We start from the raw sequence: 24,724 nt of genomic DNA, 5'->3' as shown, positions 1-24,724 counted from the left end.
AAAGTCCTATGTGTGATCCATTCTTTCATCACAGCTTGTTCCTTGCAACCACTGTCACTCTTTATACTGTCTCATCAGACTTCCATAGAGCATTTCTTGCAGAAAGCCTTTGCCAATTAAAATACGTTTCAAGCCAAAAAAAGGAACAGAATAGTGTTATGTAACTTGCTACATCACTCACAGTATATGTATTTGAGTACATGGAGAAATTAAAAATCATCTAGAGGGAAACATGAATGTTTTTAGTCCTATTTAAACTGGGGTAGTGTTGCACTTCAGCCTTTTGTTGCCAAAATGAGTATTGCAAAAACAAACACTGAGAAATCCTGACAAAACAATTGATCCTGGTAAAAAAAAAAAAAAAAAAAAGACTTGCCTCTTGGGGTTTGTTTTCACAGATGGAAAAAAAAAACTGATGATCCTTGCAGGAAAAAAAAATCAACTTGCCTTTCAGGGCTTCCGTAAATCGCCCTCATTATGCCATCATTGTTAAAGTTACATTTTGATTCACTCATTAACAGACAACTTAACCCATGTCCTCTTACTTCCAAACCTGAGTATTACAAAAGCTTATCCATGTCATGCACACTGAACCATTAGAAGCAGTAGAGGGTGACAGGAGACTGTTTTCCTGGAAACACACAAGCTGTTCTCCATTCTTGGTCAAAGTTGTTGGGGCCTTATGCAGCCTGTGTTGAAGCCTGCAGACACTATATATGGCTGGAAAATGCCCTGAACTCATCTGCAAACATCAGGTAAAAAAATAAATAAATAACTGAGCTGTTTTTATTTACAGATAATTCTACTAAAATTGTGCTGATCACCAATCAAAAAGAAGAAAGTGTCTATGCATAACATATTGACTGATGCATAAAATGAGAAAGAAAGAAGAAAGAACATTTAAGAAAATAAAGGCAGTTAAATAAAACAGCTGTAGCCCCCCACCCCCCGAACCCACCACCCGCACTCCGCACCCCCACTCCCTGCAGCTCCGGGTTACCAAACAATCGCAGGATGTAATGACACATAACATTGCTACAGGACACAACCTCCCCTGGTGAGCTTGTATCGCCTTACCTGACGTGTTGCTTTTGTAGGACATGCAACTTTGATTCATAGGGTCATTTGCCATGATCGTGTTAACAGGTTTGAACCCTCTATATAGCCATTCGTCGTATTTATTTTTTATTTTTTATTTATTTTGGGTTTTTTTTTTGCATTTATTTATTTATTTATTTATTTTTGCATTTTTCTTACGTTTTTCTGTCACCTCTAAGCCCCATTCCTCACGAAACTGCTCATATTAGTCGCGCTAACTTGGAGAAAAGTGGTCACGCCCAGAGATGAACAAACTCCGATAGTGAGAGAGAACTGCAAAGAGAGATACAGAGAGGCAAGCAGACGGGGGGGTCACATAAAGATACAGTGACACATGAAACACACCAGACACAGTAAGACGCGGACTCTAATATTAACTCGCCTTGTGTGTGTGTGTGTGTGTGTGTGTGTGCGTGTTGTCAGCACCAGCCGTTACTACAAGAGGAGCACATTCAACCTTGAGTGAGTTACTGTATGTTTTATATATAATCCTCACAAATGTAATAAGACTCGCTACTCTAAGTAGGCCTTCCTTCCTGCTAACGTTCAACGCTTTTTAGTGTACCGTTAATATTTCCTTGATAGCATTTGTACTACTTTTATAGCCATGAAATGTCTTTAGTAGAAAATATTATAACACGCAGACATAGCTACATTTTGCTGCCATGCAAGCATTGGTGGACTATCGATGTATTATTTAAACAGTTTTCTCACTGAATAGTGAGTTTGTATTGACTATGTGGTCTACGTAATGTTCGCCTTTTGTGTTTTAATTGCCTGCGAATGTATCTCAAACTTCTCTTGTAGGAAATTAACAGTGGATCCGTATATAGTAACCTACTCTTAAATCAAGTAATCCCGTTTTTACTCTCTAATCACACAGTAAGATAAAGGTTGTTAAGACCATTTTCCTAAACTTTTCACTCTTCTGTCCTAGTACTGTACTGTTGCCTTTGCTGTTCTTACAAAAATATTTCTGGCATCGTTTCTGTCCCTTTTCCTCTGAAATCCCCCAGTTGTTGCTATTTATATTTTTTTATATTTTTAACACCAGTGGCAGCTGCTTTTATTAATGCCATATTCATACAACAAAATGACACTGTAAGTAGGCGGTATTATAAATGTTACACTAGCATGAGGAATGAAAGAGTAACGATTAAAGAGTTTTTCAGTTCAGCTTTACTTTTTATATTCGCCCCCTCGACGTCAGGAAAACCTCTAACTCAACCTTCCCAACTGTAATTCAAGGCTAACTTGTTGAGCTGGTTGAGTGCTACAAGTACCTGGGATCGGTGACTGACAAGAAGTTGAACTCTGTCCTTAACACATTTGCATACACTTGACATTCTGCACATACTGAATACTTTTAATGTGGACAAGACACCGATGGCTTTTTTTTACACATCTGTTATTGAGTCAATTTTAACCTTTGGTATGATTTCTTGGTATGTGAACCTTGCAGTGCCAATCAAAAATCAACTGTTTAACATTGTAAGTGCAGTCAGCAAAATAATTGGCACGCAGCAGCTTACTTTAGGAGATATCTATCTCAAACAAGTATTGAGAGAGGAGGCATTGTCTATCAGAGGGCTCTGACCAATCACTCTTAGAGGAATTCATACTTTTCCCTTCTGGGTGGGGATACAGGTCCCCCAGTGTTAAAAGCAAGGGGTTTAAATATTCCTTTTTAGCTAACAGCTTAATATTCGATGTGTTCCCTGTACATCAAAAATTATCCGTGAAGATCTCTGATCTCTGAACATTAAACTCCTCACAGTTACTTCCCAGCTGTCACTGACGGGGCAGGGGCTGAGGGGCACTAGGTGCACTCCAGTACACAATGTAAACAATACGTCTTGCACACAAAGTGAGAGAACACATTCCAAAGGTTACAACATATCATTACCATATCATACCATTAGTAATACTGCTTATCCTTTTCAGGGTCACAGGGGGAGAGGGCTAGAACCAATTCCAGCTGACATTTGGCAATAGGTGGGGTACACCCTGGACAGGTCGCCAGTCTATCACAGGGCTGACATATATAGACAAACAACCATTCATAGGCAATTTAGAGTCATCAATTAACCTGTGGGAGTTCCTGGAGGAAACACACGCAGGCACAGGGAGAACATGCAACAATGCCCGAGTCGAACTGGTCTCTGGAACCTTCATGCTGACAGGCAACTGTGTGAACTGCTGCACCAGCGTGCTTCCTCTTACTGATTGGTGGGGGAAACAAACATATTAACAAAAGATCAAAACCCAACCAACAAAAAAGGAAATGAAGCTAGTCCAACCCAAGAAAAATACCCATATCTCTTTGCTCGTTACCAGATGAGTTGCAATGGCCCACCCTCAAAAAAAAACCCTAAAAAACCCACAAGCAAACAACAAAAATTATCCCACAGCAAGAGCAGCTAATGGCCCACCGATGCTCTGCAAGGAAATAAATCTTAAAAAGACTTTATTTCACAAATATTAAAATACATAAAAAGCTACATGTCTAAACTTTAATATATATATATATATATATCTCAATAATTAGTGGTCTTCCCCTTATCTTTTTTTACTTGCTACCCCCTGCCCTGCCACATAAAGTGTTAGCTTGTATCCTTCTAAAATGCATGCACCCTGTTGCAAGGCTACTAAGTCTACAATCAGTGATACTACAACTGCTCAGTGGAGCGTATACTTGCTTAAAACATATTAATGAAAAAGCCTCTCTTCTTTTGGATTAATTCATTACTGTAAATCTATTTGCAACTGTTCATCCCATTTCCCAGAACTGTATGCAGCAAAGCAGATGACTTTTTTTTTTTAATTATTCATCCAACCACAACCTAGAATGATAGAAAACACCCCTGTTACACTGCAACATTTCTTTTCTCATAATGCAAACATGTTCCTTTCTAATCCGAATACATGGCAAGTGTAGATGTTTATATATTTTACTAGTATTATCTATTTTGTGAAGCCCCCCAATGTGTTATCTCAGACTTTCTTCCTCCACATAAACAGCATCCTTATACTCAAGCACACTCTCATTGATTGAGCCTAGTGTCAGACAATTTCAGCATTTTATCTGTTTCCTCATCTCATACTCTCTGTGCTCACATATACAGTATTTTAATACAGTCAAATTCCCATTGAAGATGTTCACATTTACACGTTTTTTCCGTTTCTAGTAAAACACGGTAAAACTCATCATAGTAAAGATGCAAATACAACACAATCTGTCATCTCTGTCACTGGAACTTAACATGACGTTAAGTAGAGTTAGTGCAGTAATATATATATTTATAAACGGCCCTAGCGGCAGGGCGACATCAGGTGTCTGTGCCTTCCTAGCCAGTTACAATTAACAATTTGTGAAATAAATCTTAGGCCTATGTTTTATAATCTGACAATGCTAAGGTTAAAGGAGCTAAGTTTTGCTATTGCTACGTAGCCAATGTTAGCATTACTTACCAGGCTTGCCAAGAGCTTCAGCCATTGTTGCATTTACAATACAAGAGGTTGTAATACGCCCTCTGAGCAGCGCTACTTCTTCAGGACAGATTGGATGCCACTGTGGCTCGGTATCGGAAAGTGACGAGATGGGCCGAATGTCACCATTTTTAGTTGTATACTATTTGTTGTATGTTGTGAAGTTTTTTAGCTAATGGTGTACTATTTATTATTAAAAACTGGACAGGAAGGAGAAGAGAGTGAGAAGGAAACATTAAGGGAGTAAAAAGAGTGATTCGAAGAGAGTGAGAATTAAGTGGAAAGGCACAAAAATAACTTACGGTTGGGGGAAAGACAATGGTTTAGGCCACCCAAATTCCTCTTCTGTTCCTGATGAACAAGTCATACTTATTATGTTTGCTAGAGGGCTTATTCACTTGACTTGAGTGTTAACATATGTTGTTTCATGGCATTTGCTGAAACAGCAGTAGGATGACTCCTACTCCAGCCAACTAACTCATCAGGTTATAAAGGGAACCTGCTTGCTTCTGTTCAGTCTCTAGCTGGTTCCCCTCTATTGTTGTGGCTGGTAGCATTGGCTGGTTTTCAATAACATGTCTCAGCCTTGTCAGTTACAAGCCTGTGTCCTTGCATCAATTTAAAAAAACATCTAAGGTTTTGAGATGGTTATCCTGGGGTGTGATTCCCGAGGTGGTTTTGTTGGCCCTTTACTTCAGCTTCTCTCCTTATTGTACACTCACGCCACACTGTCACTTTTCTTAGGAGGACTGTCTCTCACAGTGCAGCTGTTGAGTATTCTGTAACTCTGTCAATCTGTTTACCACATGATTTACCTTTAAGGGCCTGTGCATCAACACAGGTGATTTAGAGTGAGTCTTTGGGAGAGTGTGGTGTGTGTTTGATCATCGTCTTCCTCACTCTCCTCTTAGATTTGTTGCACTTGACAGGGTGGGACAAGTCAAACATTTATCATTCTTCTACTGCATGGAGTCAGGTGACCTTACCTAAAGGCCAGCAGCAAAACCTTGCCCACCTTCAGTGTGAGCAAAGGTCTTATCAGCCAGTGATCAGTGAAAAAGCCCGAGCAGGTGTGCTGTGGCTTTGTTTATCGATTTATGCTGATTTTGTTTCATTCCCACCAGGAAGTAACAGCATGTTGAAGTTAGCGTTTGGCTCAAAGCAACATTTTGGGAAGAAAACTACATCCCTTTTTTAATGTGGTTTACAATGAAATTCAAATTGATATTTGGTCGTAATGATCAGGACTGATGTTGAATAAGATTAATTCAGTGAAAGTGGAAAATGATGTATCATTTTTTAATGTGGACATTTTTGTCCTAAGGATAAAAGGATGCACAAGTGTTAAGCTCTGGTTAGTCAGTGTCTTGTTCTGGGTATTGGTTACATATAAGGGGGTTATGCAGGTGTGACCATACCCATCTTCAAACTCTGCCTTCAATTTCTCAATTAAACACCTGTAAAGATTTGTGACTGTATCTCACACAGTTGTGATGCTATCATTAACACCAAAGTACTCAAAACTGCCTCTGTGGTAGTTGCAGTAATTCAAGGTGGCTCATATAGCCAGCTATCATCTACGTTACTTTTAAGTTAAAATAACCTCTTATGTTCTGCATGTTCTAGTAACTTGAGCTCCACAAAGTAAAGATCTTGCATATCACGCAGCTTTAACCGAGTCATGACCACTGTATCTATGCACGTTTACTGAGAAAAGGTGTAAGTGTGTTTTCAGACGTAACAGCAAAGATTGATCTTGGGATTTTAAAAATAGATATTGGATCATTCAAATAAAAATTACCTACCCGTATATACATATCCACAGATTTCTCATTGTGTGAGCTAGTATTGGAATAATGAACTGTTGAGCTGAAGTCAGCAGGGAGTGTGGAGCAGACACCCAAGAGTAATCCTGTACATGTTCTACATTTACATAATAATCTATTCCACATGAGTTGGCTGACTAAAATAAAATTTGTCTGATATTGCGGTAAGAACACATTCGAGCTGTAGCCATCAGTGTGTTTGATTCGTTCCTCAAATATTGAATCTCTCTAACTGTGGTTCCTAATTCTGCCTCAGGTTGCAAATCTCATCTGTGGCTGGATGGACAAGCCAATGAAATCAAGTGGGAAGTTCTTCATCGTCATTATTCTTTTCATCTTCATCTTCTGCATCATTGTTAAGACTCCCAAGACATACAGGTCAATCCCAAACCCGCGTGGGCCTCCAAAAGCTTGCCCCTATTACATCTCTGAGCAGACCATCACCCCCCTCAACAACACCAAGCACTTCCAGGTGTCGGCCTACATGGACCAGAGAGTGAAGGGTTTGGATATACGCATCATTGGCATATTTAGGAGAGACTCCATCCAACCCCTGCACTGTCTTTTCTGCTGTGCAGACTACGTATCAAGTACAACCACTCCAGCGACCATTTTACAACACCCAGACAACTTTGGTTTTCCCTTCGTCACGACAGATGTCATGTGTCGGATCCCTCAAAACTGCAACGCTACACATGTCACCCTTCAGACTCAGCCAGGGAGCGTGACTCAATCTGACCAGATTTGGCTCCCCATAAAAAACAAAAAGACCAACAGGAAGGAGGAGGAGAAGTTTCAGTTTAACTTCACAGTCTGCATCTCCAACCTGTTTGGAGACTACAACAATGTGCTTCAGTTTGCACAGACTCTGGAGATGTACAGGTCAGTCTTAAGTCACACTCTCATACTGTTATATTTTCAAAAAGTCAAGATTGAATCAATTCTTAACACGTAATTTTTTAAAATTAATTATAATGCGAAATGTAACACAGTGTGTGGCTGAGATACAGTGAGCTGGGACTACACATTAGCATCAGTTGTCAGATAGTGTGTCCTACCCTTCAGTATAGTCTTTATATTTCCTCATCATACAACTACACTATGTGTCTTAGGTGGGTAGTCAGGTGAGGTTGTACAATTAATGTTGCTCCTCTTGTTTCTGCTTCATTTTGGTGGCAAACTAGCAGGTGAATCCTCAGATTTGATGTAGAGTAAGGAAGCTTCTTTTTACAAAGTCTGGAAAGTTGCTATAGAACCAAAAGTGCTTCTACACACGGATTCTTGGGTGCTTTGGTGATGTGATTGTCTGATTAGCATCACTAATGACTTCTATCTTTGTTACTGTTGTTTACTGAAGGGTCAAAGGTCAATCGATTTTAATAGTGCCCACTGCTGGACCACAAGACAAAGAACTTTTAAAAAGTCTGCTGTGTTGAAGACTAAATTTTGATTTAAACAGATCATTACCATTTGAATATAATTTTTTTTCCCACACAGATAAAAGTTTGAATTTTGAAAAATGACAGTCCTGCTAATCAGTAATGATGAGCTGTATTGTTGTTTGTAGCTTAACAGTTACTTAGTTATTGTGGCCTCTAGATAGCCTGCTAGCATGGTTGTGGACTCATGTTAGTTGATATTTTGATGAGCCCACAGAGATTATCATCCGCAGTTAACCCTAAGGCGCTTCATAGTGATTTTCAGGTCATTGTTTCGGTTCACTTTCAAAGCTTTTATGGCTTAGTTTCCAGATGCAGCAGACAGCTGTTCTCAGCAAAAAAAAAAAAAAAACTTAAAATCTATTGTATGCTACTTGCCTTGTACCAAACAGCTAGTATTCAAAGTTAACAACTATGTAGTGAACACAGTGGGGAATTTAGCCAGATATTTTTCTCTGGAGTTAGTTAGGAGAGTGAGTTGGACTTACATTCCCAGGTTGCGAATGCAATTTGTCAGTGCTACGAGCACCACAAAGATTTTTTAACCTCCACATCCTTTGTTCGGATGGAAACAGAAATCCCCAGGTAAATATCTTAAATTATGAACATATGAAACCAAACTTTTTACATGGCTACATATCACTAGATCTGAACGATAAAATGTATTTTGTTTTGTCTTGTTTTGTTTTTTGTAATTGTAATGTGTGAACTAATCATATAACCGTTGCCTCACCTTGCTCCAGGTTGCTGGGTGTGGACAGAGTGGTGATCTATAACACCAGCTGTGGCCCAGACCTCGACCGCCTGTTGCAGAGCTACAGCCAGGAGGGCTTCGTGGAGATGGTTCCCTGGCCCATCGACAAGCATATGAATCCGTCTCGTGGCTGGCTCTTCTCAGAGCACGGCGGGGACGTGCACTACTTTGGCCAGCTGACCACGCTTAATGAGTGTATTTACAGATCCATGACCCGGTCACGCTACGTCCTGTTGAACGACATTGATGAGATTATAATGCCATACCAACACAACAACCTGATGTCTCTGATGAACGTGCTCCAACAGCAGAAACCAAATGTGCGGTATTTTGGATGTGCAATTAAGAAACACAAATATTACATTAATACATAACATTTTTAATTTTTGATAGTTATATTGTCTTTCTATCTACATCCTGTATCGCATTCTGTAGGCGGCGGTGTTCCTCATTGAGAACCATATCTTCCCCAAGATCCACTTTGAGCCAAGTGGGAAGTTTCACCTGCCTCAGTGGAACGGGGTTCCAGGAATTAATATTCTGGAGCACATATACAGGGAGGAGCCAAACAGAAATATATATCACCCCTACAAGATGATAGTTCAGCCAAGGTAGGGTGAATTTGCCAGACTGAAATTTACTCACTCAGAACCCACACTCAGTGTTTTGGTTGAATAAATAACACATTTGGCTGGAGGTCTTATGGTAAAACAGTGTGTTAGTTGTTTAATGTGAAGATCTTTTTATATCATAGTAAAACTTTGATCAAAAGAAAATTACACCAAATGGTGATATCCCATAGAACATACTAGAGTCCCAACAGATTACACATGGACCATGGGTTGTAAGGACAGTTTAACTCAAAGTACAATAAAACTCCAAAACTGAGACAATACAGGTAGAAGTAAAGAATTGTCCTTAATCCATTTATGTGACTGTGTATCCCAGGTTGGTGGAGCAAACCTCCGTACATGAGTTACTCAAGAATTTTGGTCAACGTTACAAGGTTCCACCAGATGTTTGTCGGATCATTCACGTCCGCGTGCCTCTGCAGGGGAGGTTAACACGGGAGCAGCTCCATGTGGACAAACGGCTGTGGGATTTCCACGAAAAACTCATTCCCAGCGTGGACAAGGCGCTGAAGAGAGTGGGACTGCTGGGGAAGAGCTGACGGACGGGACTGGTGAGACAGTCAGATGGAGGCAAGGTGCTGAGAAATTGACATAAAGGTTAAGGTAGTTAACGCAAAGCACAGCTGAAGATGGTAGTTTTTAATGTATTTTGTCACATTGAAATCAGTGACCTATACAGAAGTTAAGGGATTGGAATTCCTACGCTGCTAGCATTACATACAAAAAATTATTTTGTGCATTGTACTGTCTCAGACTGCTGGTCACTGTTATAAAAAACGAATAAAAAAGCTTTTGATTAATTAGGTCAGTAATGATAATTGTAGCCTGCATGGGTGGTATCCCTCATCATCAGAATTAAAGTTAATGTTAAATTCTGTGTAATTTATATATTAGTAAATCTTTTCAAAATGTATTTGGAAAAAGCTGTGTCCTTAATGAATGAATGAAATGTGATTTAGAGATTTTGTGAGGCCAGTGAGAGTCATGAAAACCTTGTGATTTCTTATCAGACTGTTAGCAGGGTAGCTGTTGACAAATCAAGCAGTGGTGTTAGTAGTTATTTGTTCATGTGAGCATCTGGTCAGGCAGCTACTGTGTGTGGTTTTTCTGTTTACAGCCAAATGTGAGAGAAATGACTCTTCTAAAAACAGTATTTTTGTTATTTTGTTTGCTTTATTGTGAACATTGTGTATATCATGTGAAATTATGTGAAAACTTTTTTTTTTTTACCAAATGATTCATCAATTACTTTTTATTGTAAAATACAAAAATAAATCATTTTTGTTGTTCAGAATGAATGGTTGCTTTTCAAGAATTTCAGGCAGTTGGAACATCAAGGAAGCACAAAAAAGTTATTTGCCTGTTAAATACATCTGTTCAAACTCCTTTTGTTCTTTTCACAGTTGCTTCAAAGAAAAAAATAAGTGTTTCGTTAAACACTGATGATCTCAAACACACCACAATGACTGTGCATGTTGGATTAAACAACACACAGTGAAAGGGAACAGAGACAGCCCAAGAGAACACAGTGAGAAAACTACAATGCAGTTTTCTCAAGTACACAGCCAGAAATAGAATAGCCACACTAATGCAAAGTTATTCCTCTTCTAGGAACACATTTGACAATCCATTGTTCATTTATTTATTTATTTATTTATTTATTTTGCAGCCAGATGCCTTTTCTTTACAGAAAGTGGAGGCTTCAACTGGTTTTGTCTGACCAGTTTTCCGAAACACATGAGAGTTGTCTCAGATGATTAAGGACCTTATGTTTGCAAGTAGCATTTCTGCCACAGTTCTGCTTTTATTACCCACTCGGATGTCAGTGGGTCTGACAGCATTCAGACAGCTGAGTAGTTCTGGGTTCTCCTATCATATTTCTCATCACCCGGTGAAATCAGACAAGCTCTAGACCAACAAAAAAAAAGGTCCATGAATGAAGACCCCCCGCTCCCCTCCCCTAACATCAATGCTACAGTACCATTATGGAGACTTGCAGTCCCTTGGCAATCTCATGGTTTGCTGCTATGTTGTTTCCAGGCAACGCTGGAAATGTTATTGTCTCAGTGCGCCTGGAAATAAACAGCAGTATTTCAGCTAGCAAGGGCACCAGCAAGAAAATGACCTGCTACAGTTAAGGAGTTAGAAGCACCTGACCTTGGGGGTAACATGCAGTCTTTATATCAGGAAAACCTGATAAGATCTGCCCAAGCTTTGTGAAACTGCTCAGAGATATTTTATACAAGGTTATTTTAACAGTTCAGTGTAAATAAAATGATTAAACAAATTTTCAGCTCTTGATCTAAATAGAGAACAAGGCTTGAATCCACTTCTTTTCTACTGCATGTGAAAAAAAAGTTGTATAAAGGCTTTTGTGGTCACATTGGTGGGGCTACATGAAATATGATAGATAGCCTCAAGTGATGTATTTCGAGTCAGCTTGCTTAAAGCTTACAAGTTTGACAATGAATGTAATCAGAGGCCGTGGAGTTACAAAGAAATGAGGTAACCAGATCTCTGCAGCCCATCCTCGTCTTTACTAAATACTTGTAGCTCAAGGCTGTATTAGCAGCTACTAGCAGAACACACCTGGACACAGCTCCAGTAGTGAATTTAGCTGGCTCAAGTGAGTCCATCCCTTAGTTATGCTTCTATAGACCAAGACTGCTGGGGGATTGAAAGCAAATACGATAAGACCTATGGGTATAACTGTTTCACTGTTACAATTAACAATCAAGTGTATACTGCTGTCCATGGTCTCTCTCTCTCTCTCTCTCTCCACCCCCTCTCCTTCTTTCTCCTCTCAAGGCATATGGCCTCCACTTTACCCTGTAAAGTGCTGTGAGATAATGTATATTACGACTCAGTGCTATACAAATAGAATTGAATTGACGGATGGGTAATGTAAGTGCCAGGTTTTGTGATTCCAATGTTGCATAAGTGCAATGCTAAATAAATGGAGTACTCGAGTAATTACATTCAGTTGCCAGTGTGTAGGTCCACCCAGCTAAAACTAAAGCAGTCCTGCAATAGTTAGTACAACAGTTATATTCTGTTGAAACCGTTTCAGAGGGTGCCGTTCGTGTTTATAAAGGGTGATTTATGAGAATGTCTTTACATTTTTTTTCTTTGCTTGTTATTTTTAGCTAACAAAGGAACGGGAGGGAAAAGAAAAGAAGAAATTCGAAAAGTCGAACTCCACCCCCCTCACCAACAATAAAGAAGTAACCCCACACATATTGGACTCGGACACATTTAAAAAAGCATCATCATTTGGAAACTATTTATTGAACATTTGCAACCAGATATCAGTTAAATACAGAACGTTCATTTCTCTCTCTGCATCCCCCAACAGCAGGGACTGGCTCCACTTCATTACACTCTGAGAGGAGGGAATGTTACAGGACTTGGTAAGGCGCACACTGTGCTGGAAGTCATTTGGCTTTCTGTCTTCTGATAATAAAGAGAAAAGAAATCTGAGTCTGCCTCTTAAATGTCCAACACTGTTTCCTCCCCTCTCCTCGCAGCTATTTTGCGTGCGGTCGGGTGCTTTAGTCACTCCTCCTGGCGCGTACGGACCAATGGAGAAATGACACAAACAGGAGGCGAGAAGAGAAAACCAGTGTAGACGGTTGAGACGCACACCCCTACTTAATGCAGTCTCACATGTGTAACCATGATTGAAAAGTTAAAAGTAAAATGATCAACATGAATATATTAGAAAAAAATGGCAATTAGTCTTTAATAAACACCTCGCCTCACCTACTCCCAACAAGACCGGGGTTATAAATTAAAACTGTCCAAATAAAATCAATCAACCAAGACTTTGGGCCCATTCAGTTCCATTTCAAGACTGGAAAATCCTCATTGAAAAAACAAATGGCACTTTTCAGTCTCTTGAACTGGAATCTAGAATTTCGACTCCCAATGGAATCGACCCCCCAACCCTAAAATCAACTCTTTCTAATTTACATATATGGGTCAGGCGTTCTTCAAGCTTCCACCACTCTAGCAGTTGCTCCCCAAAGGACACGGGGACTCTGTGGTCTCTTGAGGGCTAGGCCACAGTTTTGAAGGTCTGCAGTATGAGGTTGGTTTGGTGGATGAGCCGGTTTGCACTGATGAAGACATTTATCGCCCTGGGAACAAAGAAAAAAAAAAAACTTGAGAAAACAGACTGGAAAGGCTCCCAGACACTGTTTAAACAACTGGCAAAGTATTAGTGGGGGGAGCAGAATGAATGGAAATGGGGACGGGCTGGTTCTGCCAAGACATTCAAAGTCTAATGACAGGTTTAGTTAACAAGTGACCAGCTGTGTCACTCTCTACATTCCTGCCCTTGTGTCTCTTCCTTCTTAGAAGCCTGCGGGTTTCCTGATGCAAAGGATGATTTCACAATGTAGCATGAGGAGCTGCTACATTGTCTACATTGCTGCCCAGCAACAATAACATACACTATGTCCTTTATAAAGCTTATCTTAGCTTAGCTTCTGTTTTTTGACACTGTGTCTGATAATTTGATGGATTTTCAGTGCTGTTCAGCTGTAATGTATAATGTTGTAAGGTGTTTCTAATAATGTCAGTGTTGGTAAAACAGTGTCACTCACTCTGGATTGCATGAGTCATTATTTACTCACTGGGCTTTCAGTTGACCTACATAACCATCTACATTAGCTGCAACTAAAATTAATTTCCATTATCAGTGTGTCTACACATTTATTTAACTATTTGTGTGTAAAATATCTATATTTACCAGAATCCATATGGCTTATATAATAAACCAAAATTATTCCATTTACAATGACAAACAATAGAGAAAATAAACATGCCTTCATATCAGAATGTGGGACTAGCACGTTAGTTGGTATTCTAACTCCAAGGAAAAGTTCAACATTTATTTTGGCAAATACACTCATTTGCTCTCTTGCCATGAATCAGGTGAGAAGAATGATATCAGCTGTGGTGTGTGTGTACACTAAATATGAAGCTAGAGCCAGCAGCACGTCAGCTAAGAACAAAAAGTATAAACAAGAGGGGAACATTGAGTCTGGCCTTGTCTAAAGATAAAACTAAACAACATACGAGCACCTCTGAAGCTCACTAATGAACACGTTGCATCTTGCTTTGTTTAAACAGTTCCTAAGCCTAAGTGTGGCCTAACTGTTTCATGGCAGCGATTTCCCAGAGTCTTACTGTGAGGTTGCCAGCCTCGCTTTAAGAGAAGAGAGTTGAATGGAGATTGAAAACAGAGCAACGATAAGCTGAAGCATCGTTCACAGTCTCATGGTTATACTTACTTTCCATCTTTGAAGTATGTTTTGAGGGTGTCGCTGAAACTTTTGGAGTATTTCACAAACTCCTTTTTCTGGTGCTCCAGGGCCTTGACGAGCGGAAAACAAAGGCAGAAACTTCATTTAGAAACCAAGAAGAGGATGTGACAACGTGCACGGGCGTGTGTTTGTGTCTTGTGTAATACTCACTCTGCGATTCTGGTACTGATACTTCTTGATGACATTGTTGACTGTATCCAGCAGCTCTTTTATGGCGCTGGCTATGTCTCTGTCAGAAACAAAAAGGCAACAGCAGTGAGAGGACATGGTTTCACATCACAAAGTCAAACAAGAGGCGTAACAGTCATGTTTCCACAGCAACAGTGAAATTAACAGTTTTAGTATTTTCACTGTCCTCACCAATGAATCTAATGCGAGATATTCCAGATGCATATTGACCTTATGCTGACCCCACATATTTTGCATTTGTTCCATTTCCTGTTTTGTCTTTTAACTCCCGCTCACTTTTGCCAACTATATTGGACTTGCACCAAAAGTCCTGGTCCTGACTTGTTCACACAGCCGACTTTAAAATTTCTGAAAGTTGGGGAACACACGTCCACACTTGTGAGTCACCTGACAACACCGCATCCACCACAGATTTCGGAGTAAATCTGCTCTTCGGTGTTACCTACGGCATGATGTTCTTCTGGTGAAAAATTTCAAGACCACTCATGCTCATCAGTATGACGATGCTGGTTATTAAGTTATTTGCATTTATCACAAACAATGACTAAACTAGCTGATTTTTGTTGTGTTGGTCTGGAGGCTGATTTAGAAATGTACAACCCCCCCAACTATGTAATAGATAATATATATTTTTAAAGCTGAAGGGATTAGTCAGTCATTTTATTAAACTCAAATAATCTGCTATTTGATAACTGATACATCATCTTAGCCATTTTTAAGCAAGCATATTGAAAAAGATGGATTATTCTCTCCGATTTGAAGCTTTTCTCCGTTTGATCATTGTAAACTGAATATCCAGATGATATTGGGTTCTTGGAAACATGTAATGGACATGCATCATTTAATAATAGTGTTATTAAATCAAAATAAGCCTCCATCGTTTGTGTGATCACAAGCTGCAATCAATCTACACACTTTCCCATTTCTGGGGCAGACAGAAAGTTAAAAGACAAAATGATGGGAGTCTGAGCACCTCCTTGTTCCTGAAAATGCGTAAGATCAATAAAAAGGTAGAGTTTTATAGTGGAGGGGTGAGGTGGGGGTGTAGCAGTTTTGGACACCATCGGGTCTGTCATTGGACTGCAGATGTTCTCATTGTTTTTTTATATTAGCTGAGTCAGAGCTGAACCTCACTCTGTGCCAAATTTTGATTTTAGATTTTCGACCAGACCATAGATCACTTAGCAGAATGCATTATAGCTCAGTACTGATGCTCCTGCAGTATGATGTTGGAGAAGTTAAAAGTTCTTGAAGGCCTGAGCACTGCACACACTATGGAACAGACCAGCCTTTGTTCGCAATGTGTAAACTACTGGTATTCATTGGTGATGTGTAAATGTGCTGTGTTTGTTGTGTTTGATGTGCTGGCCAGTGTGTGTGTGTGTGTGTGTGTTTGCACTCACTTGATAGTCTGTAGGAAGCGTACTCTGTCATTGATCTCGTCAGGGATTTTGCTGAGGATGTGTTTCAGAGCTCTGGCCTTCTCATTTAGATCCTGGAACTCCTGCTCAGGCCGGTCAATCATGAAATCTGCAGGAAAAGGGTTTGTAGCATATTCCCAGGGACTCCATCATTTAGGTGAACGGGCTGATACACAATATCTCAGTAGCTCTTTTTCCTCACATACTCACCTTCCACATCATCAGCTGCCATGCGCAGTAGGGATTCAGTGAAGTTGATTTGGACGTTCTTTTTCTCCAAGATCTTCATTATGATGTCCTGAGTCAGACCAGGGTTCTCCCTCTCCGCCTGACAAAGGAGGAGTTGAATTAGGCATGCAGAGTGAGGAAGAGAAGCAATCATTTGAGAAGAAAAAAAAAATCAGGTATAGCACAGTTTGTCCTCTCCAATAAAAGAAAGAGGAGGCTTAGAGCTGCAGAGAACAAAGCTGGAACTTTATTGAATGTCAGATGTCAGCTGTGAGCACTTCAGGTGAATGCACAAAAGCTCTCCTCCTGAATAATTTAACCTTGAATTGCAACCAGCCAGGAAGCAGCGGGGGCAGCAGAGACACCAATCAGTCAGGCAAGTGGACAAAAGACCCACAAATGTCATAGTAAAAACAGCCGTAAGGTGATCACATCCTCCTTTGGTTTGTATAACGACAAAGCAGCTTTGTCTTAATTAATATTTCAGCTGCGCACACAATGAACGCAGCTGCTCATCAGCAGCAACTGCACAGAGGAAATATATGATCACTGTGCTTTTATTGTTCCAATGCAATCACAGCAGTGTATAGATTGGGGGGAAAAAAACAGAAGATCAAGACAGTGACAAAGTCTCATCTGATGAGCACAGTCAGGTACCACTTTGATGTTATATAGATAGCAGCTGAGTTAATTCATTTGAAGATCAATCATGGAAATGGAGGTGCTTCAGCATAATGAATAGCATATAAAATCTAATCTGATAGATGTGATAGATGGAAACTCTGGTCAAAACATTTTATATGACTTCATACATTATTCATTCATAATGCAATTGAATACTTGAGTTGCAGTGAAATGTACATGGTGACCACACAAGAGATTCTGCTTCAAGTTTGTCCCCTTTACAAAAAGGAGAGCGTTCACACGCACGTGCCCTCTCTGTACTCTGCTGTAGCTTCACTGTATTCAAGTGGGATCGAAGGCAGGAGACAAACAAGTCTCTGATTTCTCTGGTGAAAGTTAATTACATTTGTGCCTCAGAGGCCTTCCTCAGGAGCTCCCTCTGCTGCTCAGGGCTCACTCTGAGGGCCTTCAGGATACTGCCCTGCTGGGCCCCTCCGCCCTAAACTCATTCTTCTTTCTCTTTACTTTAAAGTTTTTATTCATTTTCTTTTCTTGCCTCCACGCTGGCCACAGCGATGGCCAGAGGCATTATGTTTTCAGGTTGTCTGTACGTTTGTTCATCTGCTTAGTATTTACTTGTGTCAACATGTTGTTTTTTAAAATTATTTCTCAATCTTATTTCCCTTTTTTTTTTTCCATTCTTTGGTCTCATGTTTACTTTTCATACTTCCACCTACTGGTGATATAAGGATTGAGCAGGTCAGAGATGTACATGGGTGTCTGACCATGTAGGACACTATATGCGAAAACAAGCACTGTAAAATGATGAATAAACTTGATGGGAGGAAAATGTAAAGATGATAGGATGGGTGTGATGTGAGAGTTCCTGCTGAACCTGGTCACCAGTCTTGCAGCAGCATTCTGAACCATTTGTAGATGGTCCAGAGATGAGTTGCTGAGGCAGGTGAAAAGGGAGTTGCAATAATCAAGTCTGGATGATATAAAAGCGTGGATAATCAAACTGGAATCTTTATTTGAAAAAACAGGCACATCAGGAAGTGCTGGTGTGTCAATTTTGCTGCATACCGTTTACTAGACATTTGTGGTAAAAAATTTTCTTGACTCCAAGTGAATGTTTGTGCCAAAAAAGAAATTCCCTCTGGGTGATGGACAGGATGGACAACCCGAAAATATAAAGCCTCCAGCCATAGCTGTCACTGGCACGCAGGCATTATGAGGAAGGCCAAGAAAGAGTTGTTAGAAAAGCACTACAAGTGACTACAAGAGGAACTATTAGAACATTAAAAATCTGCAGTTTTATTTTCTTACCCCTGGCCATCGGTCCCATCATTTATAACAACCCTGTCCTCATCAAAGTAAGTGCTGCGAATGCATCACTAAAAATAGGTCCCATATGGCAACCAACTCAAGCGGTTAGTTAATCAGTTTTACCAGATTATCTAAACTCCTTCAAGGTAAAAACAAAAAGTGAACGCATCATTATGTTGCTAATAATCCCGAGAAACCAGCAGGTGTGCACAGCCACAGCAACTGCAGGAGGTCAACACTGAACCAGGATGTCGGGCTGAGGCTGTGGTGGATTGTTTACAGCGAACAGTCTGGGTTGTAATTTTATAATTTACGCCTTTTTTTGTCTTATATCTGACCACCCACGCTTGTTGTCTATTCGACAGGAAAATTTATCAGCAACTACTTTGATAATTAATCAATCAGTTTAGTCATTTCTAAAGTGAAAATGTAGAAAATCATCTGGTTCCAGTTTCTCAAATGTTGAGGATTTGACAGGTTCCTTTTCATGTATGATAGTACACAGAAAGTCTTTTGATTTTGAATTATTGGTTGGGCAAAATTAAACATTTGATGAGGTTACCTGAGGGATCTGGGAAATTGCAACAGGTATTTTTAACCATTTTGTACCTTTTTAAAGAAAAAAACAATTAGAAAATCTGAAGATTAATCAATAAAGAAAATAACTGTTTATTACTGCTCTGCCTGTAAAACCTATTTTAGAGATGTGGCAGCATTGTGAAATCTCTGCACTTAATTTGCTGAGTAAAATCTTATCCAAAGAACAGATGGCCTTACCTATGAAAATAAATTCCAGGTTGTAATAAACAGTAGTTTCGCTTAAATGCAGCAGTACAGTTGATGATAACTCTAGTTTTACACAGTGATATTGCAGCTATTGTTTGCTGGCATTATTTTACTTCAGTTGTTGCAGTGCATTTTTTTGTTTTATCTTCATGAACTGAAATTTACATCAGGAGTGGCCTTGTTGTTATGTCATCCTGAAACTGGAAAGTTACTGTTTTGACCACAGTCAAAGCCTGTTGCCTGCTGTAGTGTCCTGCTGGCAAATTATTAGTGATAGTATAAGATAAAAATATAAACAAAGTTATTGAGTTTTTTTGGGGGAAAAAATGTAGTTGTCATCAGATCCATGCAGGGTCCTACCTTAATGAAGGCTGCTCTGAGCGTCTGAGCTGCTGATAGGTTGATCCTCTCCAGCTAATGGAAAAAAAAAAAGAAAAATTGAAGAAGACACAATATCACTGACAAATCTACATGTGCTGGGGATTTTGCTGTCACCTTGCATTTGACTATCTATCATCTGTTGCCGGGGTTTCAAATGCAGCTGTGTGCTAAGTTACACTTGATTGCTCTGTCAAAACAGGCACAAAAACAGGATGTATGTTTAAAGTTACCTTACCCCACAAGGAGGATTCAAAGGGTCACCACAGGTATAGGGATTTAAATTGGTGTCAATTTTCTGATTTTCTTCTTCAACAACCGTATCACTACCCTTTGTATTACTGTAACATTGTACAGTGTGTATTTTAGCATTTAACCTAGCTGTACTTTTGGTTATCAGAATAACACAGCTGTAAGTCATATTGTACAACCTTTTGCTCCTACTATAATAACTGTCTGTCTCCTTACATTCTACTGCAGTATCAATAATCTGTCAAATACATTAAAACTAGGAATCGGTCCTTCTATATATTCATGTTTGTATTTCCCTGTTAATTGTAGCATCAGGTGGCTCAAAAATGCTTAAATTACACACAAGGTGGCCTCATGCCCTTCTTTATAGTGCATTAATTATTACATGTTTGCTATGGACTGATCCTTCATAACAGATACCCTCTGGTTACTCAAAGGTCAAACTAATCCGCTACGTATGAGTAGTATTTAACAGAATACTGACAAAACAGTCAGGAACACCAAGACAAACAATTTCATTAAGCTAACTTCTGTCAGCCCCGTGTGTTTTACCTCGTTGAAAACTGGGTACATCACGGCGTACAGCGTCATGGATACCATGGAGTTTGTCTCCGCTTCATTCTTCATCTCCTCCATTGTCATCCTCCAGGGAGGAGCAGCTCTTGGTGAAACTGTGAGGAGGAAACTGCAGCTCACACACACTCACACATACACTCACCCACACACACTCACTCACTCACTCACTCACTCACTCACACACACTCTGAAAACCACACAAGCTCCAGAGTGACAAGAGCCTGGAGAAAAAAAAAGACAATAGCCAGTTATTTTTATTTTTATATTTAAGACATTGCGCATCTACGTAGTCCAGTATATCTTAATGAAGACATATTCAATGTGGTTATTAGTAGGGATGGACCAATTTGATCAACCCTATCAATACTGGTGCTGATCTGGACCTGATAAAGTGGTTCAGGTACAGGCTAGAAACAAGACTGATCGACATCAAATGTAGTTTCTTGGTCAGTATTGTTATAAAACTCAGTGTCAGTTACATTCGCTCAGCCATGGCAGCTGCTAACTGGTGGCACATCACACCCTGGCAAAAATATGGCATTGCATAAAAATGATTCCAATCAGTTACATGCAGCGAGATAAAAAGATTTTTAATGTAGGTGAGCATTGATATTTGGTATCAGCAGACAATTGGAGCAGTATGACAGTTCACAGATAAAACATAAACATGTCAACACTCTGATGGAAAAACACTGTATCTATGTACCTCAAACATGTATTTGGAATTTCTGTTCTGCAATTTCTTGTAGCGCTGAAACTAATCATTATTTTCATTATCGATTATCCTTCTGATTATTTTTTGACTGATCAATTTGGCATTTTGTCTATAAAAAAATAAAGTAAATAGGGAAAAGACCTGTTATAATTGCCAACAGACCATGGTGACAGCTACAGATGTCTTGCTTTATCAGTCCAAAATCCAAAGATATTCAGTTTACTCTTATGTGTGACAAAGAAAAGCATCAAATCCCTTATATTTGAGAAGCTAGAAACACAAAATGTTTTACATTTTTGCATACCATTATCAAAATAGTTGCAGATTAATTCTATGTTGATCAACTGATCCTTGCAGCTCTAACTTCTTGTAAACATATAAACTAACACATGCAGGTCAACCAGTACTTTATATCTTAAGATAGCTTTGTAACCAGCAGAAAGAGGTGACGTATTGGTTGGTTTCACCTGAAGGAGGGAGTGGCACAATTTAATGTTACCTGGGTGCTGACAACGAGGCCAATGTGACCAAATAACAACTTAAATGTATAATAATATCAGTATTAAGAAAACAAGGAGCACTCATTACAAGCAAGACCTCCACTATTTCGTACTTGTTCTGATATATTGAGTGAATCTGGTTTGTAAGGGCAAGAAGACATGACTGACAAAGTAATGTCTGCTGGTGTAGCTCAGTTCTTAGCAAACTAAATGGTGAGCATTTGGGTGTTCCGTTAGGCTTATCAAGTACTTGTGCCATTCATGACCTGACTAAGAGTTAAAATATTTTCTGAGATATACAGTAACATTACAGTTTGTCAGCCACAGTATCAGACGCGACGGCTGCCTAACTGGAAGGCTAAACTGACAAGCTACTCGGCTAACTGGGTATCGCTACAAAGTAGTTCATGTAACGCTAACTAAGGTTTGCTCCTTCTTTCAAGGTAACAGGCTATCAAAATCCAATGTTGGGACTATAATCGATTGGGTAAAGTGACAAAATTACCGCGATCTAGCCGAAAGATTCCCAATTGAGGCCTATGGCCGGGCAGATCGATGGTAGCGAATTGCTAGCAGTGAACAGCGTAGCTTACGTGCTAGCTACTGTAAATTGTAGATTTGTACCTGCTGTTGAGCTAAAACACGTCAACAAACTGCTTTAGGTCAGATGTATAAGTCGGTATGTGCGTGTCAAGTGTGTACTTGTATCTACCTTTGGTCTGACTTCTTAAATGGGCTGGTTACGCCGTCGATTGCCTTTTAGCTGCTATGTTTTCTTTACAACTTAAGGCGGAAGTTTTTTAGGACTGGCCTCAGCGACATCTTCCGGACCGTTGCTACGTAAACAGACGCCCTCCAATCAGAGGGGGGTTGGATGGAGCGACTGTGACGTCATGTGCGATAAAGGATAGATTATTTTCTGTTATCTTTGCATTTTTTGTTACTTTGAGGAAGTCAAAGTTTTACTGAAAAAAACAACCCACGACGCTTAAGTTTGCTTCCGATGCAGAGCGTCCGATTAGCTGAACGACCGATTTTGCACCATTTGCTATGTGAAGCTGCTAAATATCCCAGTTAAACCCTTGTTCAAATCCCACATTAAGATTAGCTAAACCGTTATTTTATCAATGAAACAAATAAAATATGGATTTCATAGTGTTTTCTCCATCCAGACAGCACCAATAGACCAGGTCAGTCTTAAAAACCCACACATTTATACTTATCAAACCTGAATTTGATGAACAAATAGACTGTATCTGTTAGCAGACTTACTGAAGTCATTCTAAGCAAAATTATGTTTTTACCCAAATATATCATACATTTTCACCAGGATGCACAACTTTTTATTTCTTTGCCAAGGATTGTCTCTGGACCATCTTCATATCTCCCCCATTACATTCTGCACATGTCAAGAGGTCAAGTGTCTCATTTTCTCCCTTATTGTGGAGGAATGTGGAGGTTATCTCACAGATTGTCAGTTCAGTTGCCTGGTTAGTTTCACTCTGATGGGTCAGAGGAGAGCAGGCTCCAGGTGGATGAAGCCTTCAGGCACATGTCTAACAGAAGATATCTGGTATGCAAATCTCACACAGAAGATAGAATAGTTACACATTACATCAAAGTTTATTCATCTGTCTTTATTGAAGAACAATTTCATCAAAACAACAAGAATGATGAATGATTAAGTTTGTCACATCGATGCTCTGACACCCTTTAGAACACAACGGAATATTAATATATTGTTGAAATTATTGTTCTTAATGTGTTTTTGATTCATAAACTATCATGTTCTTTTGATGTAATATATTCTGATAATATGGTACACACTGTTGTCATGGCAACAGCTGCTCCAGTTCCAGTTCAGTTAAATTATATCGTCATTTCATACCGTGTCATTCACTCTGGTCTTTATCATGTGAAACAGTCTCATTGATTGAGCCTGTATATTTGGGACAATTCCCATGATGTTCATCCTAAAGTTCATGGGACTATGTAAAGAGACACTGATTCCTACAGTGTTCACACTTAAAGCTGAAAGTCATCACTTTAACCCGTGTTACTGTTTGATTACTAATTCAGTGCGTTGGAAGCAGCCTAAACAACAATAACACTGTCTCTAATTATTGACATCTGCATGATGTGTGGATGTCTTTATATCAATACAGGTAAGTCTGAGGTCACCTGGGTCTCTGTGTGAAATGTCTTTACATGGAAATGTGATAAAACACATATTGAATAAACATGTCCAATGGCTGCTAAATATAAAGGGTAAAAGATAGAGTTTGGGCAAATTACATATTTTGATGGTTTTTGAGGTGAAAAGAAGTTAAACATTAAAGGACATTAAAGACAATCAGACATTAAAAAACAAACCTTTCTTCAAATGTTAATGTACTGTTGGTTCTTTTTCTTTCATGAACTTAAAAAGAAGAAAAAACTAATTGTGGTCTGTGCTGTGTCAGTACTTGGTAATGCCCTGCTCTGCCAAATGTTACATAAGAGGTGGAAATATTTTGCTTCGAGGTTGTGTGGCAACCAGTGGCACAGGGGACACTGAATGGATAGAGGGAAGAATGGATACTAAATGTCCAGCTGTCAGTCAAGAAAGCAGAACTCAGAATCAAGCATGAACTACTTTAAGAAAAGTAACCTGAAGCTTGACTTGAACATTACTGAAAATCTGTGTGTGGATCTTATACATGCTGTGTGTGCAAGACAGCCTAAAGAGATCTTAGAGCTTGAAGTGCTCTGCTAAGAAGAGAGGCTGAAAAGTCCTAGAATGAAAAACAGTTGTTTGTGGGCTGTGATATCTGCCAAAGGGGGTGTTACTAGGTACCCAGACTTTTGAATGTGCAAAAAAAAAAATCGGGTTTTTTTTTGTTTTAAGTTCACGAAATAAAGTAAACAGTCAACTAACACTGCACTAATTTTTTTTTTCAATTTTTAATAGTTTTCTGCAGTCTGTTATACTGACTGCTTTTCACTGCAAAAATCAACAAAATAAAATGCCCCCAAACTTTTGCACACAACTGTTAACACCTTATGGTGATCCCTCATACACAAGATACCAATATGAGTTATCACAGGAGACATGCACATCACCGCTTCAATTATTAATTACTGAATAAATATCTGATAGATGAGCAATGTATTTCTTC

The 24,724-nt window shown here is 39.4% G+C and overlaps 2 protein-coding genes across 5 annotated transcripts; one reads left to right on the top strand and one right to left on the bottom strand.

Moving 5' to 3' along the window:
• Positions 1 to 1,432: 1,432 nt before the first annotated feature.
• LOC111225302 lies at positions 1,433 to 10,496 on the top strand. 4 transcript variants are annotated; one of them, XM_022750080.1, is made up of 5 exons: positions 1,433 to 1,451; positions 6,670 to 7,295; positions 8,596 to 8,926; positions 9,042 to 9,217; positions 9,555 to 10,496. In XM_022750080.1, exons 2-5 carry the CDS (start codon positions 6,694 to 6,696, stop codon positions 9,775 to 9,777), a joined length of 1,332 nt encoding a protein of 443 aa, XP_022605801.1. In that variant the 5' UTR covers positions 1,433 to 1,451; positions 6,670 to 6,693; the 3' UTR covers positions 9,778 to 10,496. The 4 variants fall into 4 exon arrangements, with proteins under 4 accessions (XP_022605801.1, XP_022605803.1, XP_022605799.1 ...); XM_022750082.1 differs by lacking the exon at positions 1,433 to 1,451 and adding an exon at positions 1,483 to 1,560 and having other exon boundaries at positions 8,812 to 8,926; XM_022750078.1 differs by lacking the exon at positions 1,433 to 1,451 and adding an exon at positions 1,483 to 1,560.
• A 2,010-nt stretch (positions 10,497 to 12,506) lies between these two features.
• Positions 12,507 to 22,401, bottom strand: LOC111225301 (programmed cell death protein 10). The gene is made up of 8 exons (XM_022750077.1): positions 22,279 to 22,401; positions 20,328 to 20,572; positions 19,506 to 19,559; positions 16,389 to 16,506; positions 16,161 to 16,287; positions 14,719 to 14,797; positions 14,536 to 14,618; positions 12,507 to 13,377 (listed from the first exon to the last, which is right to left on the bottom strand). Exons 2-8 carry the CDS (start codon positions 20,415 to 20,417, stop codon positions 13,296 to 13,298), a joined length of 633 nt encoding a protein of 210 aa, XP_022605798.1. The 5' UTR covers positions 20,418 to 20,572; positions 22,279 to 22,401; the 3' UTR covers positions 12,507 to 13,295.
• Between the last annotated feature and the right edge of the window lie 2,323 nt (positions 22,402 to 24,724).

This window comes from Seriola dumerili, unplaced genomic scaffold (assembly GCF_002260705.1).
Source record: "Seriola dumerili isolate Sdu_G_001 unplaced genomic scaffold, Sdu_1.0 BDQW01000149.1, whole genome shotgun sequence".
NCBI lineage: Eukaryota > Metazoa > Chordata > Actinopteri > Carangiformes > Carangidae > Seriola > Seriola dumerili.
Note: the sequence above shows the minus strand (reverse complement) of the source record. Positions and strands in the feature narration are given on the sequence as shown.